We start from the raw sequence: 22,626 nt of genomic DNA, 5'->3' as shown, positions 1-22,626 counted from the left end.
TACATTTTTAAGCATCAATGCAAAACCGTAACAGCCACACTCCTGGCTCTCTTTTATAGCTATGTATGAGTTCACAAACATGTCAGCTGCCTTTACAAACTAAGCACATAAACCCTGGCAGTATTTGTAGCGATTCTGCCACAATCTCTCAGACTTCTCTTGCCATGGAAGTACACTTTTTTGCATATAGAGCTACAAAGATTGTGAAAACTAGTGATCCATATGCTGCCCACAAAAGAATGTTAACCCAGACCTTTTACAGACTGCAGATAATGGCTGGCAGAATAAGATGGATTTGTGAGGCAACATTACAGGAAAACACATGTATAACAAATTCCAAGAAGCATAGACAAAATGTGTGTTCTTTATTCCTGACACATTTTGAGATTTATCCTTTTGAAGGGATGCAGGCTTCACAACCCAGTGCAGACAGATCGATCCAATTACTTATTGAGACAGTCCTAAAAATACTTCTGTTGGGTAAACTTACCCTAAGTAAATGAATGAGAAAAAGAATAGCAGAAAAAGAGAAGAAATGATGAGCCATCCGTGGATCACCTGAAACACAAAACCAACAATAAAGATTTCATTTTCAGATCGATACTAAAATTATCACATTTCAAAAGTGACTATTTGAAAACATATGGATTTCACATGAAAAATCTATAGTTATGTAAACATGCAAACTGTTCTCTCTATAAAATATAAATAGCTATGTGAAACTGAAAGCCACACATGCACAGGGCCTTTCCAAGCTTTTCCCCACTCCTCAAACAGCTCTTTATACTATATAAAAGTGATTTCTGAGGGTGGGCAGAGGGTCATGCATGCTATGTGGCAGGAGAGATGTTGGCCACCTGCATACTGTGTGGCTTGCCAAGAGCCACATTCACAATTACCACCAACCAAAAGAGCCACATTTACTTTCATTTCTGACGTGACGCCTGCATCTCAGGGAGGCTTGCAGTTTAATTGTCCCTCCGCTGGCAACTTTTTCAAGGTAGACGCCACCAGGCCTTGCCCCCCTTTCCTGAAATGTGGCAGCAGTGCCACATTGAGTGGTCAGAGAAGTGACATGTGGTGTGGGAACAGCCATGTATGGCTCCCAAGCCACTCAGTATTGCTGCAGTAGTGATACTCTACCTCTATCTAGAGGTCAAAGCTTCACCATCCTTAAAAGAAAGCAAACCTCAGACAATCAATATGTAATGAAAGAAAGCAAATGGCTGCATGTCTTCAGACCAAAGTCAAATATTCACAGTACAAATGTAAACCTAGTTTGTTAGTAAATAAACATGACCTCCTTTTGCACGGACTCAAACTATAAGATAAAAACTAGAAACAAAGTCATTTATTGTGCCTACTTTAGCTCTGCTTTCTTTCTTTATTGAAAATGGAACTTCAACAGGCTTTGATGGAGCACTGTACATTCAGCTGAAAAAACATTCAGCTGAAAAGACACAACCCTTATCAAACAGGTTTTATGTATCCCCAACACTTGACACACTGAATTGTTATCCATCACTTGCCTTTTGTTAGATGTACATTTCACAACATGCTTCACATGAAAGAAAGGAATTGGCCAACATTCTTCCCAACATACTTCATAACGGCATGTCAAGGCAGGTCTCTAGAGTTTTGATTAAAAGACTCATGTCTCACTTGACAATTGCGACTAGTATAATTGATTTGTTGCTACAGACTTCAGTTCTACCTGATAAAATCTGAATAAAATTCTGCTACCAAGATTTGCAAAACACTGAGAAATCAGGTATTTTAGTTCCAGCAGGAGCACAGACTTTCATTACGACACAAGACCAGGAGGAAAGGTGTGGGGGGGGGGGGGGGGGGAGAAAGCAGAAATCAAAAGGCTGTAACCACTTACACTGGAATCAAGTGGTCACAATTCCAACACAGCCTGAATGGTACTTCCTATTTTCTTGTCTTCTCCTAACCACTTTTATTACTTCATATAGATATACATTTCAGTTTCTCAGTTTGAAAAGCCACTAATACACTTGCCTAGCCCACAATTTTACTGCTTTTCCAGGAAATCTCAGCAAGCAAACCTGAATGAGCAACACCCTGAATTTGTTTTTTACTTTTTTAAAGCTGACTTTGGTTGCATAGTACAAGTAAAGATTTTTTGTAGTACTATAGATTTTTTGGTTGCATAGTACAAGGATTTGGCAAAGAACAGGCCAGTTGCTGTTAACTACAGGATTCTTCAAAGGCCAGCGTAAAATTCATTGGCAAATCTCCTCTTGAGGCACAATCCTGTCCATTACATGAGACTTCTGGCAATTATCACTTACCCATTTAAAAAGCCACACACTTACCTGACCATTCTCAGCCTGATAAGGGTCTTTTGCAATCAATACTGAAAATGCAGTAATATCTTATATACTGATATTGGAGTGGAGGTCATCTATAGATGCTTAAATCTGTGGATCAGGCCCACATTGATAAAATAGTTCTGCAAATTTGGGAGACTTTCTCCAGGTTTGCAGAAAACCTGAAAACTTTTTTAAAAAATGGATGGGGGTTTAAATCCCCACCCCCCAAACAAGAATGTTGCCTGCACAAGTTCCTCAATGCTCAAACACTTTCCACTGGCCATTGCAAGTAGCCTGGAGAACTGTCCTGCTGTCACAGTGAGGCTGCAAGCAGGCAGAGAAGCTGTCCTGACTCTCCCTGCCACAGTCACAATGCTGCAGGTGACTAGAGGAGTTGTCCCTGCTGTCTCTGAGGCACAAAAGATGTTGTTGCTATCACTGCTGTTGAAGCTGATGGTGGGAGGGGAAGCTGTCCCTGCCACTGCCAAGGCAGAAAAACCATACCTGCCACCCCCACCACTGAGGTGGCAAAGTTGCAGGCAAGTTGTCCCCACCACCACTGAGGCAGAGAGGCAGTGAAGAGGTCAAGTGGATGAGGCAGCAAAGCTGTTGGGCATCAACACTGTTGTCAAGGCAATGAAGTACCTGCTACTAATGCAGAATAATGGGGTGTGTGAAGGCAGAGAGAAGGGAAGAAGGCGAGAGACAGATATGAGGGAGGCAGAAACAGGAGTGAAGTAGACATGGTGTGGGGGGGAAAAGGGGAGGGGGAAAGGTGGGTGAAACAGAGAAATAGGGGGAGAGGGATCAAAAGTGGGAGGAATGGTATGGTTATTACTGCAAGCTCCTGGCATGTCCCCCACTTGTATTTACTCTTAAAGACTAGCTATTTTAAAATGATTGTAACTTGCTTTAGGTGTTTGTAGGCGAATACAATGCAAATGTTTATTTGTACCTCAGTTTGGAAGAGAACTTAATTTTAGTCATAGATTTAAGCATTTTAATTTGAAAAACTGATACATTCAAATATGTTTTCAGAAACACAGGGAAAAGACATATCTGAACATCTCTGCTGTTTCTTTGATATAGTGAATTATGATGGCATGGTTCAGTGAATGCCTCACCTTATAGCACCTGTATTTATAAAGCACAACCAGGAGTATGGTCATGACAATGATGACGCTGATCATGATAGCAGCATTGAGAATAGAATTCAGAGCTCTTTGTCCAACTGTTTCTGTTTCTTCTGTGAATGGAGTGTAGATGCTGAAACACAATACAGAAAAAAACAAGTAAAGATTGTGCCACACAAATGTGCTCTTAAATCCTAGTCTTCCAATAAATTTTTAAAAGACATATTCAATGTTTAAACATGCATTTACACGGCAATCCTAAGCAGAGTCATGCAGTTCTACATCCACTGAAGCTAATGCATTTAGAAGTGCTTAGCACTGCACTGTTGAAGTGACGTTGCTTCTCAGCAGTGCTTTTATGCATACACCATCTAGTGGATAGGAAATGAATTAAAAAACAAGTGACTTGCTACTTCATTCAACATTGCAAACAAAACAGTAAGACTGGACAAACTTGGTAATGGAATATTTCTTATTCTTTCAAATTTTTCATTTCTAAATGACTACAGGTTTAAGGGGGATGTATATGCACACACACTTCAATTAACAAACAAGGGTCAAATGACAACATTACAATACTGGGAAGTTAATGGAGGATGTAAGGTTTCTAACTCGAAACATGGAAAAGGTCACTCCCTAGCTGCGTGTGCATGTGTTTTCTACCAGCTGCTGCTCTTCTAGCAAAGCTTACTTCTAATTTTGGCCAGAAGAAAGCCTGGAGGAGATGGAAGGCATGCTAGTTGTCACTTTGCCACATGAAACCATACCCACATTCCCCTATTTCAAACCTCTGTAGAAGCCACCCATGATTGAGTCTACTGCTGCTGCATGTAGTTAGAACTTGAAAGATTCCAGTATTAGTTTAAAAAAAAAAAGGGGGGGGGGAGTACAGGATTTCAGAGGGAAAAAAACAAGGCAAAAGTTGATACATACAGCTGTCCATCCTTGCGCGTATAAAAGCTGACAGACTTGATGGTTGCAACAACTACCACCATACAAAGCGTGACAGGCGCAAACAGCATAATCACATGCTTTGCCCCATATTTCAGTGTCAGCTCTTCCTCCTCGTCATCTTGTTCCACTACTCGCTGAGTGCTGTTCAGTGGCTGCCCATTCGACTCTGAATCAGGAATATCACTGTTCTCATGGCTCCGTCTGTCAGTGTTGTCATTCTAGAAATATTTTTGTTAAAAATAAATCCCATTTCCTTAAGTTAACTGCAAATCATACACGTACCTGGCACTCTAAATGACAAAGGTGGGGGTCACTAACTGACCTGTGCAAGCCCAACAAATGCCTGAATGGGAAACTACAGGGAACCATATGTAGGAATGGAATATAGGGATAACAATAAATTACAAAGGGAAACAAGTGTGAAAGAAATCAAAGATTCAGTAGTAAGAATTTAAAAACACAGAATACTTTGTATTGCAGCAACAAAAAGATCACACAGAAAACAAAGGAAGCAATATAAAAGTCATCTATGGATCAACAGAAATGAGGGTATGTAGGCTACTGGGTCAGCACTAAGGGTCATAATGATAAATGTTGTAGGTTGCCTGTATTTGGGTAATTTGGCACGGCTGCCATCAGTGCTCTGAAATGGTAAATGTCAAATGAAAGTTTATGTACCTGAATCACTTTGTCTATTTCTTGTTTGAATTTGTCATCTACAAAGGTACAAACAATTACAAAACCAGCCCTTGACAGGACTTTCCATTAGTGACTGCTAAATACATGATTTCTTTTATTTACCTCTTCATCACTTTCTTCATCATATTTCAATCTGAAACTTCTCTGCGATAATAAAAATTAGAAACGCGTTTATTTAAACAGGCAATATCTTTGTGCATTGGTACCCATCTACTTCTGCTTTACCACTTCTCTAATTTTTTAAGACAAATTTTCTAAATAAATGAATATATAAAACTGACATAGCATTGTTACATGTTCTCCCATTTTGATTTCTGGATCAAAAGTTGTACTATTGAGCATGTGTGTCTGAAACAGCATTCCAATATGTAAACTACCAGAATGTTCACATTATCAACCCAGGTTACGGAGTCATTTTTCCTTCTTATTACTACATCATTTTTTCTGCAGTCATGTAGATTATCCCAACCAATTCAGCACCATGCAGTACACAAGATGACATCACGATGCTACAAAGCCAGCTATGATTACAAACTGATGTTAACACTGCCCTTATTTGGAAAAGATGAAAATATATGGCTCACTCTTTGAAAGCACTAAGACTCTCCACAGGTGTGTGAAAGAACTTTTTGAAGCTACAGAAAATATTATTGACAAGCTCCCCTCCTTTTTGTGTCAGCACTGTGCAAAAATTCTGCAATGCTCTTTCTTGTATCTGGAAAAACACACTGTGGAGTTGAAAAGGTGATAGGTGAAACGGGGGGGGGGGGGGGAAGTTGGGACAAGCAGGTCATGAGGGTTTGGATCAGACATCAAAACCTGCTTGTTTCTGGACTTTCACAAAATTGTATCCTGCACTAACTAATTTAACATTTATATACATTTGCAGTTAGATCTGTCAGTGATTTGTTTTGGTTCATTTAAACTAGATAGGCTGTCAGCATAGCAGTCAATTTTGTGAAGATCCTAGAACTAGCGGTTTTGGTCTTTAGTTCAAACCTCATGGCTGGCTCCAAAGCAAGTTAATATTTAGCTTGTATTCCTCTCTGAATTGCCCCCAATATATGCTCCTATTCTTACACATGGAAAGGCTGACTGTCCATAGTTGGGAGGTCACTTCTCTTGCAATTAAAAATGACATGCACACTAATGATAAGATGGCAGACATGTACAGAACAGTACAGTAGGCATTTCCATAAAAGAATAGCAACAGCATATAAGTGTATGCAAGGTGACAGAAGTCGTGTAGCAATACAAATCTTAACCTTCTGTACTATTCTAGTGTTTCTAAACTTAAATATGCATACTGCATAAACAATCGTATTCTCTATAACAAAATATACCTAATGAAAATGTTTCAACTACAAAGCAGAAAAATCTATACAACAGAAAATAAGAAAATCATAGGATTATGAGACACAGTTGTACCTATGATGCTAAACTCCCTATCCTGATGAAAATTAGAACCATGGGTATCAGTTCTGTGTATTACAATTGTATCCAAAGAAACCATGAGAACATCTATTGATGAATTTATGGAAATTTCAATGAGCCTTAAGAAGAAAAGGGTATATTATTTTAAGTATGTTGATACCTCATTGTACCTATGTGAGTTAGTTTTCTTTTTCAAACAAAAACATTGTATGTCACCCTCAAATGCAGTATATATGTTTGTAGTAAAACAAACACAGATTAAACAGGAAAAACAGACTTATAAAAATGGTCCTCAAGTAAAAATTCAGCTAAAAAAAATCAACTTAGAACTGCAGTTTACAACTGTTAAAGACCGAACAAGGAAATAACTTTTGGAATGGTATTCTTTCAGTTACATCTGATCAAAGGTGCATTTTGTATGACACAAGAAACTTTTATACCAAATGCCCTTTGTTCCAGCAAGAAAAATAATAAATTCCTACCTGATTAGCATTACACAAAGAAGTCACAGATGCCAACTGCGCTGGAAGCAAAGGTATAGATTCCTCACTTCCATCAGCCATTATGCATTTAAAATCTCTGAAAGGGTTTTGATGAAACCCTTGAAATACTGGTTTATGGGCATGTATGAACTATATACAATCAAGATGAATGAGTAATGCTAAAGATAAACAGCAGCCTGGCAACTATCAAAGAAAACAGTTAATATCAAACCCAAGGCAGCTAAACTGAAGGTGTGGAATGGAATTGTGTCTGGGTGGAAACTTCCCCTGCTTTTCATCTCTCAACTAGAAATTAAGGGGGCACTACCAAGCAACAGTATGATTTGCAGGGCTTTGCAAATTTTCTCATTATGAGTTTAAGCTAACCCTTCAATTCCCTAATACTACTGAAAGGATCAGTTTAGTTGGCTTGGCTTCTGCAGGGGTCTGTTGGAAAGTATTGTGTGTGAGAGTAACAGTCAATTACAGGAGTGGTAAGCTGCAGTACTGCAGTCAGAGCTCTGCTTGTGACTTGAATTCAATCCCAACAGAAGTTGATTTCAGGTAGCCAGGTGACTCAGCCTTCCATCATTCTGAGGTTGGTAAAAGGAGTACTTAGCTTGCTGGGGATAATGTGCAATGACTGGGGAAGCCACTCCAAGCACTCCCGTTAACTTAGTCTGCCTAGTAAACAATGTGAGGTGATGTCACCCCATGGGTCAGTAATGACCCAGTTCTTGGTACTGGGACTATCTTTACTTAGCAGTCAACTATATCTGTTTGTTGAGAAATATTTACATTATCCGTCTGACTCTGTTAGGGAGCAGCTCAGCTGTCACAGGCACACACATATACCAAAACTCCCCCAGGAGTGGGAACAGTTCTTCCCTCATTTGCTCCTCTTCTGCTTTAACTATTATTGTTAGAAATAGGGTCAATGCCTAGCGACTCCCAACACCAATCTGGAATTTCCCAACCTCTCCAGTTCCACATCCCAAAGAAAAGCTTGGCCTAAGTAAAATCTTCTCCCAGTCAGTCCCCCTAACCCAGGGGTCTGCAACCTGTGGCTCTCCAGATGTTCATGGACTACAATTCCCATCAGCCCCTGCCAGGATGGCTCTGTTAGCTCTCACTTCTTTCCAGATGCTAGAGTTGAAAATAGCTTGTCTTACCACTGAAAATCAGAACAGAGATGAAGTCCTGCACATGTAACCCATAAGAACAGACTTAGAACCCACCTTGGCTTTCAAATGGATAGGCAAATCGGTACAATTATTTTTTTAACTTGTCTTTTAAACCACCTCACTCTGTCTCTATATTTTTGATACTATACTAGTGGGCTACATTATCTGACTGATGAGGTAACTTAGGAAACTTCCTCATGTGTCCAACTGTTCTCCAACATTACTGCAAGTTTTGGGAAGAGATATGGAAGGAGTACTGGAAGGCCTACTTTGTGGACACAAGATAATCATTCAGGTCTTCTCTAAAAGAAATCTCTCTTTCAAAAAGTTTTAATGGCTTCCTGAAAAAGCCCCTGTCCAAAGAAGAAAGGGCTAATGGAAAGGAGACAATAGTAATATACTGAAAAGAGAAATGTTGTGAAGGAGCCAGATCCTTCACAACTTTAAACTTACACAAAGAAGAGACAGGAATTTGGTATTAGCTGCAGATAAAACAATTAACTTTAATACCAAAACTTTAATCAAAACATTAACTTTAATACCAAAATTTAACACTTATCATTCATTAAGGTTTCCAAATGATGCTGAAGGCTGTAAAATATACACATATTTTAGTCAAGGAATCAGGAATTACAAGTACCCGCTACTTCAGCTGCAAGCAATGTTGATAACAATACACTTTGACAAGGATGCTTACTTCTTACCTGATCTTGCATATATCACTAGCAAATACACTAGCTACAACAAGCTCAGAATCATGGATATGCATTTTAATTTTTTTAAAAAACTCAGACATTTCAGTTTAATAAAGGCAGAGTTAAGCCGTAGACAAAAGGATTTAGAATTCTTGTATGCCAGAATCTGGGTTTCCTTATCATTTAACACAAGGCACTTGATATTACTGTTATCATATCCATTTTGACTGGACACAATGAAGTATTACTGGAAATAAAAAAGTCATTTCTTGCATAATGACCCACAGTTTTACTGGCAAGTCAAAAAACTCAGCTGCCCATGAAGTCACAGATTTAACCAGAAAGATTAACAGATGCAAAGTTCTTTGTTAAATAACTTTTCCCACAAGTTATGAGTATAACAAAATGTAATAATACAAAAGCGTTTAGTTTTCACACTGATTCATCAGGACACTGGCACCACCACTGCTAAGAATTCAGATGAAATCTAATATGGGAGAAACTGAAAATACTTTGCCACAGTTGTCAGAACTGCTAAAGAACACTTCCTTGACCAAAGATCACAGGTGTCTTCAATACAGTTGCATCAGTTACAGTATCTGTCCATATTGTTCTTGCTGCCACAAACTGAAGAAGTATTTTCACAGATAAATGATCACTAAATAAGCCAGTGTGGTAAACTGATTAGAATGGCTATGATGTTGGAGACCTGGGTTCATAATCTCTCACCTGCCGTAAAGATCACTGGATGATTAGCACCTAGTCACTCTCTTGCTCTCAGTCTATCCTAGCCCACAGAGTGAATATTAGAATACAATGAAGAAGGAAGAACTGCATGTGGTGAAAAACATGCTAGGATAGACAGACTAGATGAGTTTAAAGATATGTTAGGATAAATGTGAATTTGAAAACAGTCACAAGTACTTACCATCTCAGCAGTTTTAAAAAGTTTAGTTTATTCTGTCTACATATCCCACCTTGCCAATACACACTATCTTCTCATTCAGAGTATTCTCAAGCTAACTAAATAAATAATAGTCCATTGAGCTCTACTACATCTTCAGGGATAGGGCGGGATATAAATATAATAAATAAATAAAAACACTGCATGCCACTCAATTTCTCTCTTTCTTTACAAACAGTTCCAAGATAGAAAAGCAAAAAACCCCCAAAAACAATAAATATGTCAAAGAAGATGAAAACAAATCAGAGAATTATGATTGGATGGATGCATGAAATATGACCATCACTGATCTAAGTTAAAATTTGATCACACAATATAAATCATAACACAATATTAATTTACTTATTGCCAACAGAGTTATTACTTTAAAAAAGTTCTCAGAGTAAGTTTTAGTCTATTTTAGTAAAGTTCTTGTTCCACAAAGAGATTCAAAAGGTAGGGAGTTCATGAACAAGGCCTTTTCAGACTATCCCTTGTTACTGCAACCCCCAAAACATCTGAAAGAGGCACTCTAGAATGCCAGAGGATACTGAAGAACAGAATCCAGTGCAATGAAGGAGTGGGGCTACAGCTGAACATGAAAACCAAGGAAATGTACTGTAATGCACACAACTGCAATGCTCTGGATTCCGTCTATCTTCCAAGACACTAGAATGAAATTCCGACTACGACCCAAGTTACGTGACTTTCTGCTGAATTCAGACTTCCATTCGGAAGAGGTAGGGTACAAATATTATTTTACCTGAAAAAGGCAAGGGTTGAACCTTCCCTGTGATCATTTATCAGGCAAATAGTGCAATTTTATAATTTGCTCAGTAACACTGGCAGGGGAAGAATTTAAATGTGGTAGACAGAGAATATTGCACATGCTGTGCTTCATACAGGTACCTCAAATTGATTTGCAGTACTGAGTCTGCAGCAACTCTGTGCTGCACAGTCTTGCCCTGTAAATGAAACAAAACCATACAGAATTGCCTGGTGGTGACTTCTCTCTAAAGTATCAGAATATTATTATGGTACTGAGAAGAGAAAGTACAGCATGAAACACATTTAGTTAACAATAAATGAAACGAAGTCACTTATGTCTTCTGTGGTTTTTGCCATCACATTTATGATTGTAAGAACTGTTTAGCAAGTATAAGGGGCTTCTCCACTGATAATTGGCATTTTCTATTATAAGTACCAGTACTATGCATCCTCCATTCAGTTTATGTTCTGGCATGTAAAATAATTGTTTTCTTACGTACGGTATTGCTCAGGTGGTTGTCAGGTAAGTTTTCTGTCAGCTGCCCATGCTGGAAATGTACGTTTGCAGATAGCTCTGTCATTGGGACTTTTTACTCCACAAAACTTTATTTCTTCCTGAGACACTGCAACTGTAAAATTAAATGAAGATCCTTTCTTAGTGTTGGTCTTCTAGGCTAGAGTGAAAATACAGCCTGTAGTAATCTGGAGTACCCTACTGAATCACTCTCTTCTCACCTCATTCATGAGCATTTATTTCTCCCCTTCTAGTTATGAAGCCAATTACAGTTCATTCTTCTGCATAGTTGTTAAGGTTAACCATGGCTAGCCTAAATCGGATTTGCAAATCCGCTTTTAACAATAGTGGCAAACTGACTTGGTACTAATTATGCTTTGTATTAAAGTGGAAATAACACTGATCAGAGCTGGCTGAAAACAGGAAAGGAAAGGGGAAGCATGTGGGGATTCTCCCATTTGCCTAACCAACCTTGGGAGGGGCTATAGGCCTCTGAAGGGTGATTTTGTTAAAGGAATGTATCCAGACAAACTTGCTATAGGCCTACTGCATATTTCACATTCTTTTCCCCTACCAAATCCAGCCCAACATTAAAAAAAACATTGTTTCCAATATTTGTAGCTAAATAAACTTTCCAAAAAGGCAACTGTTATGATCTTAAATTTGGAAGCCTGATATGCAAATATTAATGAACAAATGTCCAGAGGAGAGGGGGAAGAGCCACTGGCAGTAGAGGTTCATGTAGAAAGAACAGAAGTGGAATCACTGCCGAGGCAGGAAAAATACTGGAGCACGAGATGGACGCCCAAGCCTTCCACAGGAAGCAGCAAGTTTTAGTCCCTGTCTCCCTGAGAAAGGGTTGGGAAATCACTCATCCAAGATGCCCTCAGTCGCCTCCAGGAGAAAGGCTCTGCTAATGCTTGAAGGAAAAATGGTCTATTGACAAGATAACAAAAGATTGTTTCAGGCACAGGAAGCAGAATGACTGATAGCTTGGAATGCAACAATATTTACATGCAATGGTTTAGACACTAACTTTCACCCCCCCCCCCCAACACAGATGTACTAAGATGAATACATTCAAATGTGAGATGCAAGACATGCATTAGGAGGTTCTCTTGCCTAAATAGTCTAAACATCAGGTCTAAAACAGGTCTAAACATCAACGAGAACACATTTTTAAAAATATATTCTTGTATTCTTCACTCCATGGTCTAACAAGGAAATACAGAAAACAGCATCAAAAATTTCAAGGGCCAAGAGAAATCTTAAAATGTCAGGATAAATATTTAGAATTTAAGACAAAATAAGCAGGTATAAAATGTGAAAAGTGTTCTGCAACACCTAAATCTAAAGCTACTGTTTCTAAAACATCAATTAAGACATTAGCTAGCACTAGATACTTAGAACTGAAGCCAATGCAATTATCAAATTAAGTGCTTGGTAACACTTGAATTACTTCAATTTAGCCATCTGGGGTTTCTCTATGATACCACTGGGGCATAAGCTACTTTGTTACTGGAAAAGGAACCCCCATGAGATTATGTAGAGGTCCACAGGAAATGATACTAAGGTGGGAACCAACTAACCAAATAAAGCAGGAAAAGGGGCCAAATGATTTCCTGCTTATTGCATTTATATTTCACCCACTGAAAACAGTCGCTTTAAAAAACTATCTCATCTGGGATTTCAGAAAGATAATAAAAGACACTGCAGAATCCACTTCTGGAAATTATTTTTTTACCTCAGTATCACCATGAACAGATTCTTTAATAAGGCTTGCATAAGGCAATCAAGAAAGACAATTCCTCTAGTTTCTGAGTAGGTGGTAAGTTCAGTAGGTTAGCTGATGTTACAAATATCCGTCTTTCTCCCATTCATAAGCTTCAGTCAAAGAATGCCCATGAAAAATTGCAGAGTTCTGATAGCTGACTTTTGTTTTGCAGATAAACTCTTTTCTGACATTAATCCACATGACAAAATCACAACTGAAATATTTTAACTGTCTAGTGAAACAACATTAAACAGTTAGATAGATGAAGAAAAGCACAACATATTATCATTATGTTTTACAATAATGTTTTACAAGTAGTGAAATAAGAAAATTATACTAAAAATAGAGAAAGTTAAAAATGATTGTTTCTACTTTGTGAGCCTTTCAAGTTCACTTTATAAAATGCCTACTTATACAACAAATGTATAGCCTTGTAAAGGAATGTAATAATAGAAAAATCAAAAATCTGAATTTAAAATATAGGAACGGCAGACAGAATGGTTATAAAACAGGCACAACTTGGTGGAAGTTATTGGTAGCAGTTATCGAACCTCTGCCCCTTTCTGTTCTTCTGTTAATGGTTTAGTAAAAGTTGTCAGAATGAATGCACTAAGAATGCAGGGGCTCAGAAATATATGGCAGGGTAGGTGGGCAGAATGTTATATTCATACTGTAAATTTTTAAAAGAGTCCATAAGTGTTCTATACTGATTTAACAAACTGCAATTGGAGGTCCTTGAAAATGGAATGGGTATACTTATTCAGTAGTTGGCATCGTGGTACAAACCACGCAGGAATCTAGAAAAAAATTAACCATCACTAATAACTATTAATAAATTTACATACAGTTAAAACATATTTTAATAGTTATGGCACTGCACAAGGCAACTAAAAAAGCAGTGTTGCTCTTTAATAGTCTTTAATAGAGGCTTAATGTGATGTTTACCTCCATGCCATGAAAACCTTCACCTACCAATTTGCACACATTAACCTGCTAATAATGGGGCAAAACATGGGAACCCTGAAAAGAACACAATCCTGGCAACCCTGAAAAGAACACAAAAGAACAGAAGCAAGACTTTTTATTGGATTTCTCCCCCAAGCAGACAATTTTAAAATGATCACAACACTGTTTAACTCAATATCAGTGAATCAAAAACTCCTAATTCAAATAACTCCCTCCTGCCAAAAAACCCTACTTTAAAATTCAAGCCCAAATATTTATTGACATTGCCATATCTCATTAATAACTTCTGCTTCAGAGACTTTTTCAAGTCCTTACTGACAAGTACTGGATTATAACTTAATTGCTACTCTTAATTTTGTTATTTCGAAATGTCAGAACTCAGGCTTTGTGTGGGGAAAAGCAGCCAAACAGCTTATGAATGGAACTTAACACTGTGCCAAATGAAACTACCACCCTCTTTCATTTAGAAAGACAGAATCAGGATTAGGAATACTAGTTTTCTATTGGTAGAAAACCTGTGTCACAAACAAAAATTCAGCAAAGTTCTGTAACAACATCTCAGTATAGGGCAGTGGTTCCCAAACCTTTTCAGGCCATCAATCTCTTGATTCCATAAACTCATCCCCAGTGCTCCCTATCCAACCCTATAAAAAGCATTATTCAAAATAGTGGTTTGCGTGACTCACTAAAGAAGATAATAACAATAAATTTCAAAACCGTAACAATTAATTGCAAAATCAAACCAAAACTATTCAAAATCAAACCAATTCAAAATCAAACTAAAACTTTTCAGTTAAATTTATCCAACAAAACTGATGAACTTGAACTAGTGATACCAGTTTTTCAAAGTTTTTTGGGGAAATCTTATAGTTTCCACCAGATTTGCCAGCATGGTGCCATAGCTCTATTGTAAATAAGAGAACACAATGGAAAGGGCTCACCTCCCTGCTGCCCCCTTGCCCCTAGGTAACCCCACCACCCCGGGGAGTAGTAGCACCCACTTGGGGAACCACTGATACAGAAGGAAACTGTACCAACTTTCTGCATTCTATAGAGCTGCTAAAAATATAGAACCTCTTAGTAAAAAAACTGTAAAAATGGAAACTTCAACCAGCGTTTGACTTATTCATAAACTCTCACAAATCTCAACACTTGACTTCCATACTATCTACAACTACACGAGAATGGTTAAGTGGAAACTTCTTCCCCTCCTTTCCAGGCATTTTCACGCATGGTTGAGGAGAGGCATTCCAGTCCGTGTTGTTATGAATTAGGAGACCGGGTATGCAGGGACGGGAGAGTAGAGGAGGGCGTTTTTCTTCTAGATTAAAAAACCCAAAGTTTTTGGGTTCCCTGCCCTTGCTTTAGGGAACTGGTCAGAGCGTCGGGAGATAAAGACGCGTGTAAAGGGAGGGAGGGAGGTCGTGATGGGGGGGGGGGACTGGAGGAGGCGCGTTGGGGTCACTTCCCACTATGGCTGAGGGAGGGAGGATTCACGAGTTTGGGCGCCTTATTCCCTCTCGGGGCTTTCCCACCTCCTCGCATTCAGTCTACCCGCAAAGCCACAGACGCTTACCTGCACGCCCCTCAAAGCCGGCCCGCCGGTTTGTTTCCCTTCCGACCCGAATACAGAGCACTGACCCCACCCCTCCCCAATGCTTCCGGCTAAAGCTCCGCCCAACGCCCCAACGCTCCCATTCCTTCAACCTTCGCTCCTCATCTACGCCCTCTGTGGCGTAACCAGGTGTGCGCCTGCGCATTACTAGGACCTCTTCGCCTGTCTGTCGGCGTCGGTCTATTATGAATGTTGATCCCCGCTCAGCTTTGAGGAAGGGCAGCAGCCACAGCTTCAGGATGGATAACGCGCGTGCGTAGCGCGAGGTGACTAGCATGGAGAAGAACAGACCCGACGTTATTAGTCTACCACCCTCACCCCATATACCGCTTGCTTCGTTTCCACTGTGGGCTGCAAATTTCATTGTGCTTCATACAGCCTGTCTGGTTTTCTTGAATTAAAACCGTATTACTAACAGGGGCGTATGCGAATCAATTTCTGCTGCCAGTTTTACTAAGACATATCACGGTACATTTCGAAATGAAGACGTAAACTCTACTTTGTCTAACTTAGGGAGACATACACTCTAACTGGGCTTACTCTCAAGCGAGCATACATAAAAATTTAGCCTTTAAAATTTTGAAAATTAAGTGGATATTCAGAAGCAGAGCACTGATGGCAGTACCAGCCTGATGATAGGGATGCCAGCCTCCAGGTGGGACCTGGGAATACCCAGGATATGAATCTCTATACAGAGATAAGTCACAGCATCAGAGTTGGAAGAGCTCTCAAGGGTTATCAAGTCCAACCCCCCTGCAATGCAGTAACACATAATCAAAGCACTCCTGAAAGATGGCCATTGAGCCTCTTAAAAAACCTCCAAAGGAGACTCCACGATACTCCGAGGTAATGCATTCTACTGTCAAACAGCCCTTGCTGTCAGGAAGTTTTTTCTGATGTTTAGGTGGAATCTCTTTTCCTTCACCTTGAATCCATTACTCTTGGTCCTAGTCTCTGGAGCAGCAGAAAACAAGCTTGCTCCCTCACCAACATGACATCCCTTCAAATATCTAAACATGGCTATCATGTCACCTCTTAACCTTCTCTTCACCAAACATACCCAGCTCTCTAAGTCTCGCCTCGTAGCACATGGATTCCAGATCTTTTACCATTTTGTTTGCCCTCCTCTGGACCTGTTCAGCTTGTCAATATCCTTCTTGAATCGTGGTCCCCAGAACTGTCCACAATAGTCCAGGTGAAGTCTTACCAATGCAGAATAAAAGTACAATTACAACCCTCAATCTAGACACTACTACTATACAGACCAGAATCGCATTGGCTTTCTTGGCTGCCGCATCACATTGCTGACTCATATTCAGTTTGTGGTCTACTAATACTCCCTGATCCCGTTCACATGAAGTGTTGTCAAGCCTGGTGGCACCCATCTTATATATGTGCATTTCATTTTTTCTGCCCAAGTGTAGTATCTTAAATTTATCTGTGTTGAAATTCATTTTGTTTTGGCCATAATCTGTCCAGGTCATTTTGAATTCTGACTCTGTCCTCTGGGGTATTAGCTACTCCTCCTATTTTGGTGTCATCTGCAAATCTGATTAGCATGCCTTCTATTCCATCATCCAAGTCACTGATAAAAAATTTGAACAGCACTGGGCCCAGGACAGAACCCTGTGGCACCCCACTAGTCACTTCTCTCTAGGATGAAGATGAGCCATTGATGAGCACCCTTTGAGTACCCTGTTAACAGGACAGCTTTTTATCATTTTCACCATGTTGACCAATTAGCTTCCTGTCTTGCTCTTACTTGGCCACAGTGATCCATGCACAAGTCACTTACAGTCTGGATTACTGTACTTGCTGTTTGTCTCAAGACTCCTCTGGAGGCTTCAGCTGGTAAAGAATGCAGCTATGAGGGTCCTAACAAGTCCCCTTGGAGCATTTGTTCAACCTCCACAAGCTGCACTGGTTGCTGATATGCTTCCAGATCAGGTTCAAGATGCTGGTTTTAACCTTAATGGGCTTGGGTCCTCATACTTGTGAGAATGCCTTTCCTGCTATGTCCACCCAAGGATGCTTAGCTCTAGTTCTGAAAATTTACTGTAAGTCTCTGGCCCGAGAGCAGTTAGATTGTAGTAATAGCTAGGATATGGAAATACTTTCATACTTATCAACAGCTTTAGCCAAGGTATAGTTATTTTTAACTTGATAAAGACTTGGTGCACTTTTAAGATTGCAAAATGATTTGTTATTCAGTCAACTGAAAAGATAAATTCCCTTTGGTGTTTGCTTAAATCTAGGGCCCTAAGTTCTATTTTTTGGCAATCTATCCAGGGCAGCAGTTGGCAGCCATAACTTGTCAAACAGAATGTGTTGAAGTCTGAATTATTTCCCTGGCTAAACAGTATTATAGGAGGGAGTGGAATTCCTTCCCTGCATTCAAGGATTTCCTGAGAACACTAGGCACTTTTGACAAATGGCTGAATTAGTTTTGTTCCTTCACTGCAAGAGAAAAGGGCATGAATTAGAATTTCAAGTTATTGTTTTATGACCCTGCAAGTAAGGAAAATGTGTCAGCTAAAGGAGAAAGTGAATCTCAGTCTCTTTAGTATAGTCAATTCTCCACCTTCAAGCCCTTTTCCCTCACATGTTCTGATTACAGAACCTATGAAATCGTCTGTTAGAGACTTCATCTGTCTTCTCATATGAAAGGTGGAGCCATAACGATGTAACAACTGATGTAAGATGATTGGCATATGTAGTTCTACAAAACCTTTGAATTTTGATTGTAATATCGCTTCTGCCATTAGCTAGGAGTCTATTTTGACTGCAGCCTAAAATAAAAGTTTATTTCTACATCTCACTCTGGCATCAACTGACTGGATTTGTGTGTGGTGCCAGGGTCAAGACACTGGACTCCTAAATTGGGAGAACAAGATTGCTGTTGCCTTTTCAGCTGTGGCCCCTTCCTAATGGAACTCTCTCTCTCTGAGATGACAGCATCACAGGATTTGGCCCAGTTCTATAGGATGTTCTGCTAGGCACATGGCTGAGAACTTTTGGTTGCTCTATTTATTACTTTGTGGAAGGTCTGTTACTCTTGGTAGTTTGCTTGGCTGAGAGCTTAAGGTACCATCTTACTATTTATATTTTACATATTTTAATCTATTTTACCTATTTCTGTTTTTAAATGTACATTTAACTTGTGGCCTGCAGCAAAGCAAGAAGCAGGGCATTAAAATCATATTAATAAAATATAAAGTTTGTTTTTTTAAAAAAAGGTTAAAATGGTGACTTACCTTGACACATTATTCCAATAATCATAGTCCAGATCAAATATATACATTTTAATATCTGAAATATTTACATGATGGAACCTTGATATGATCCCATTTGTTAAGAACAGTTTTCATATGTCCTCATATAATGCAAGAATTCAGTAACTCAGGATCACAAGTTATGCCTTCTAAACAGATTAAACTGTTTCCTTCAGGTAAAAAGAGATCAGAAGAGCGACATTAAAAAAATTGAACCAGTTGTTGCTTCCTTGAAAGTGTTCATCCTGCAATCAAAAATGCTCATAGCATACAGTCTTACTTGTGTATGAGATTTTAAAAATGCAGTTTACAGTACATTGTTACATCAGCGTATGTATAAAACTCATACAGAGAAAGAGGGCAGGAAATATTACCCTCTATCAATCCAACCAGAGACAGCTTACAGTACAAAAAGGAACAGTCACAGCTGACTTGATGGCTTACATAAAGACAAATTTCCCCATTGTTTGAAAACTATGATTTAACATTGTAAACTGTTGTGCTCGTTATATCTTTAAACCTTTTCTTTCCTCAAGTATCCTAAACTGGGCAATAAATTTTATTTTAAATCAAGAAAAAGATAACAGGTGTTTAAAAAGTCCAATTTGTTTTCAAAGAACAAAATTCAAATAATTTATATACTAGTTATCCTTGATTTAAACAACCAAATGTGTGAAATTCTGTCATCAGAATAACTGAAGAAGGCCTCGTGTAATGAGTAGGAAATTAATGGCTTTACAAGGATGCCTGAGTTGATGCAATACCACCATTTCCCCTACATATTCATCTACAAATAATGCAAGTTTGTTCTATTTTTACCAAATCCGTTAACAAGTCCACATTCATGCAGGTGAAAACTATGGTGCCAGCAATGACTCCCATCCATTTTCAGAATCTTAAAGTTTATTCCAATCTTTAAAAATGGATAAGGGAAAGAAGAGGCTGATGTATTTACATAAAAATTCAGTTACTGTATTTAAGTGGTAAACATTAATGTTTTCTAAAACATGGGACAATATTTACAGTAAACAGTTTAGAAGATGAAGATCAGAGACTGTGTACAGCAGCTGCAGTTTATAAACAATACCTGTAACTGTACCTAGTGAGAAACCACCAAATGCAGGATTTGGATAATTACAACCAAGGAAGCTGGGAAGTGAAGAGGGAGGAAGGGGTCTCTGTTACAGAGGATGAAAAAAAATCACATTTTCTACATTTAAAAATACAAGTCTCACAAATGTCTGAGGACAGAGAAATTTCAAAGTTCTTCAGTGGTAGGAACCAAAAATGAAATGCAGCCCTTAAAACAAAATGATCCTTTATTTTACCAGACCAATCTTTTTGGCTTCTGTTTCATATATCAATAATCTCCACATTTTGACTATAAAAACTTCAGCTTCTTCATCTAGCACCTGCAACAAAAGGAAAAAGTAGGGAATCATCTATATATATATAAAAATCTATTAGTGCGTTTTTCTGCTGACAGGTAATCTCCCAAACTACTGGACCGATTGCTTTGAAATTTTCACACAACGTCGCATTTGCGTGCGGCCAGGTTTCCATACTGTTTCCACACCTCCTGCTGTGTACATGTCACAACTGTGCCTGTTATTGTGTACATGCCACACCTGTGACAGTTGGAACCCCAGTTCTGTTCCGCAACAGCGCCATCTGCTGGCCATCAAAGCAACACCACCCCTGATACAAGGGAAACAACCATGCCACCTTCCCTTGAAAACCACTGCCTTTATGGAGTACAGAAAGGAATAGGAAGCGGGCTATCTTCATCACGGCCCACCCAACCTAAGTATGGAGTGAAAGAGTGGGAAGGTGAGAGGAGGAGCATCCAGTGATGATTTACTGGACCAAAGCGGCTTCTGGAAATTTGAACACAACGTAGCTCATGCCTCCCAGCGTGTTTTATGCTAGATAATTCGCCTGCAAGGGAAGGGAGTGAAAGGGGCAGGACCAGCCACCTGCACATGGCCCACCCACCCTAGCAGAGGAAGGGGAACGTTAGGGAGGGACCAGCCGGATTGCCATGCAAGGGAACGGGAGAGAGGGAGGGGAGCGAGGGGCCCCTTGCCCCTCCCCTCCCCTGCAATCACTGTGCAATGACACATGTTTGAACCATTCGCTTCCCCTTTTCTTTCTTTTCCACTTCACCAGACTCAGCCACAGCAACGCGTGGCCGGGCCCGCTAGTACTTTAATAAGAAACATCTACGTATCTTTTCCAAGGCTTTTGGTTAAAATATTTTTTTAGATACATCAAAGAAATTTACAAATTTATACAAGTTAACAACATTCTACATTTGGCGTGTATTCTGCCTTCTGCTTACCATAGCGACATCATCCAAGATGCTCTGTGGTGAACTATGAGCCATAACCTGAAAAGACAAGAGATGTATAGATGGCCTAAGTCTGTTATCCATAAAGACAGCAAAACTCTACCAAGTAATAAGCTGACATATCTTAATGCCATCAAAAATGAACAAAGAAAGAAATGCCATCACTTTTAATATCAGGTTGGATTCTTTAAGGAACTCTTCAGCAAGAAAAGCAACTGCATAGTCTCCACACTGCATAATTCAGAAGGTAGACCAAAATGCAAAACCCAAAACCTTTTAAAATTACTGGTTTGATTTTGAATGAGCACCCCAACAGTTTTGTAAATAATTGAATAAAACTGCATGGAATAATAGAGAAACTGCCACTTGTTTCTCCAAACTGCTTGGTGGCTATGACTATAGTAGAGTGCCAGCACGCAAGCCTCTATGGTGGTGGTGGGCTACATGTACATCAACTTTTTAACCTTCACTCCTTCATCTTTGCCAGTGTTTCAAAATTCCCTAGACTGTCCACAGAGAATTCTGCAGGACAATAATGGGCTAAACAACAGCTGTGGTGTAGTGGCTAAGAGCAGGTGCACTCTGATCTGGAGGAACTGGGTTTGATTCCCAGCTAGGCCGCTTGAGTTGTGGAGGCTTATCTGGGGAATTCAGATTAGCCTGTACACTCCCACACATGCCAGCTGGGTGACATTGGGCTACTCATAGCTTTTCGGAGCTCTCTCAGCCCCACCTACTCACAGGGTGTTTGTTGTGAGGGGGGAAGGGCAAGGAGATTGTAAGCTTCTTTGAGTCTCCTACAGGAGAGAGAGGGGGGATATAAATCCAAACTCTTCTTCTTCTATTTGTGCATTAAAAAACAGACATACATGCTGTGTCAATATTTCCTTTGAAAAAATATAAAGAGGAAATGACTAGGACAAAATATACCACCTTCCATCCAAAGATACAAGCCACCCCAACATAAATGTATAAAGATACTGTATGTTCACCTTTGAGCAAACAAAGTCAACTAAAGTTGCTTCTTCTTCACCGATATATTCTATTATCTTCTTGTTGATCCATGGTCTTATTCTACGCTCCATTAATGTCTAGAACAGAAAATAGTATTTCAAAAAAGTAATTATCCCTTTGATAACTGCACCATTTATTTTTTCATCTAGCAACTAAAGCCAGCCACATATGAAATGAGGCCGTAGTTGGGCTGCAATCTTTAAAAGAGTTTAAACAGTAAAACAATCACTTAATGGGAGCATTGCAGAGTTTGAGAGATTATAATCCTTCTGGCATACTCCTCTAATGCAGTGGTGGCAAACCTTTGGCACTCCAGATGTTATGGACTACAATTCCCATCAGCCCCTGCCAGCATGGCATTTGCCACCACGGCTCTAATGGATTATAAATGCCCTTGCTAATTAAACATACACTTAGAATTGATGTTGGTGGAGGAATAGCTGAAAGTTGTAAAGGTGAGTACTCAGAAATTAACAACTGTTAGCTATCCGAT

The 22,626-nt window shown here is 39.3% G+C and overlaps 2 protein-coding genes across 5 annotated transcripts in view; both read right to left on the bottom strand.

Annotated features, from left to right (window-relative positions):
• Window positions 1-15,524, bottom strand: part of PSEN1 (presenilin 1) — a 43,684-nt gene extending 28,160 nt beyond the window's left edge. Inside the window, exons 1-6 of one of the 2 annotated variants that reach the window (XM_048484078.1) lie at window positions 15,459-15,524; window positions 11,129-11,257; window positions 5,225-5,266; window positions 4,403-4,641; window positions 3,461-3,602; window positions 491-558 (exon numbers count right to left, since the gene is read on the bottom strand). In XM_048484078.1, coding sequence (XP_048340035.1) covers window positions 491-558; window positions 3,461-3,602; window positions 4,403-4,641; window positions 5,225-5,266; window positions 11,129-11,209 — 572 coding nt within the window. In that variant the 5' untranslated portion in view covers window positions 11,210-11,257; window positions 15,459-15,524. The remainder of the gene's footprint in view (window positions 1-490; window positions 559-3,460; window positions 3,603-4,402; window positions 4,642-5,224; window positions 5,267-11,128; window positions 11,258-15,458) is intronic. The other variant, XM_048484079.1, reaches the window with a different exon arrangement.
• Window positions 15,525-18,784: 3,260 nt separating this feature from the next.
• RBM25 (RNA binding motif protein 25) overlaps window positions 18,785-22,626 on the bottom strand; it is a 40,476-nt gene continuing 36,634 nt past the window's right edge. For all 3 annotated transcript variants that reach the window (XM_048484076.1, XM_048484075.1, XM_048484077.1), the window contains 3 exons: window positions 22,112-22,210; window positions 21,111-21,158; window positions 18,785-20,181 (listed from right to left, as the gene is read on the bottom strand). In XM_048484076.1, coding sequence (XP_048340033.1) covers window positions 20,089-20,181; window positions 21,111-21,158; window positions 22,112-22,210 — 240 coding nt within the window. In that variant the 3' untranslated portion in view covers window positions 18,785-20,088. The remainder of the gene's footprint in view (window positions 20,182-21,110; window positions 21,159-22,111; window positions 22,211-22,626) is intronic.

This window comes from Sphaerodactylus townsendi, linkage group LG02, assembly GCF_021028975.2.
Source record: "Sphaerodactylus townsendi isolate TG3544 linkage group LG02, MPM_Stown_v2.3, whole genome shotgun sequence".
Taxonomy (NCBI): domain Eukaryota; kingdom Metazoa; phylum Chordata; class Lepidosauria; order Squamata; family Sphaerodactylidae; genus Sphaerodactylus; species Sphaerodactylus townsendi.
This window is presented reverse-complemented; position numbering and strand designations above follow the sequence as displayed.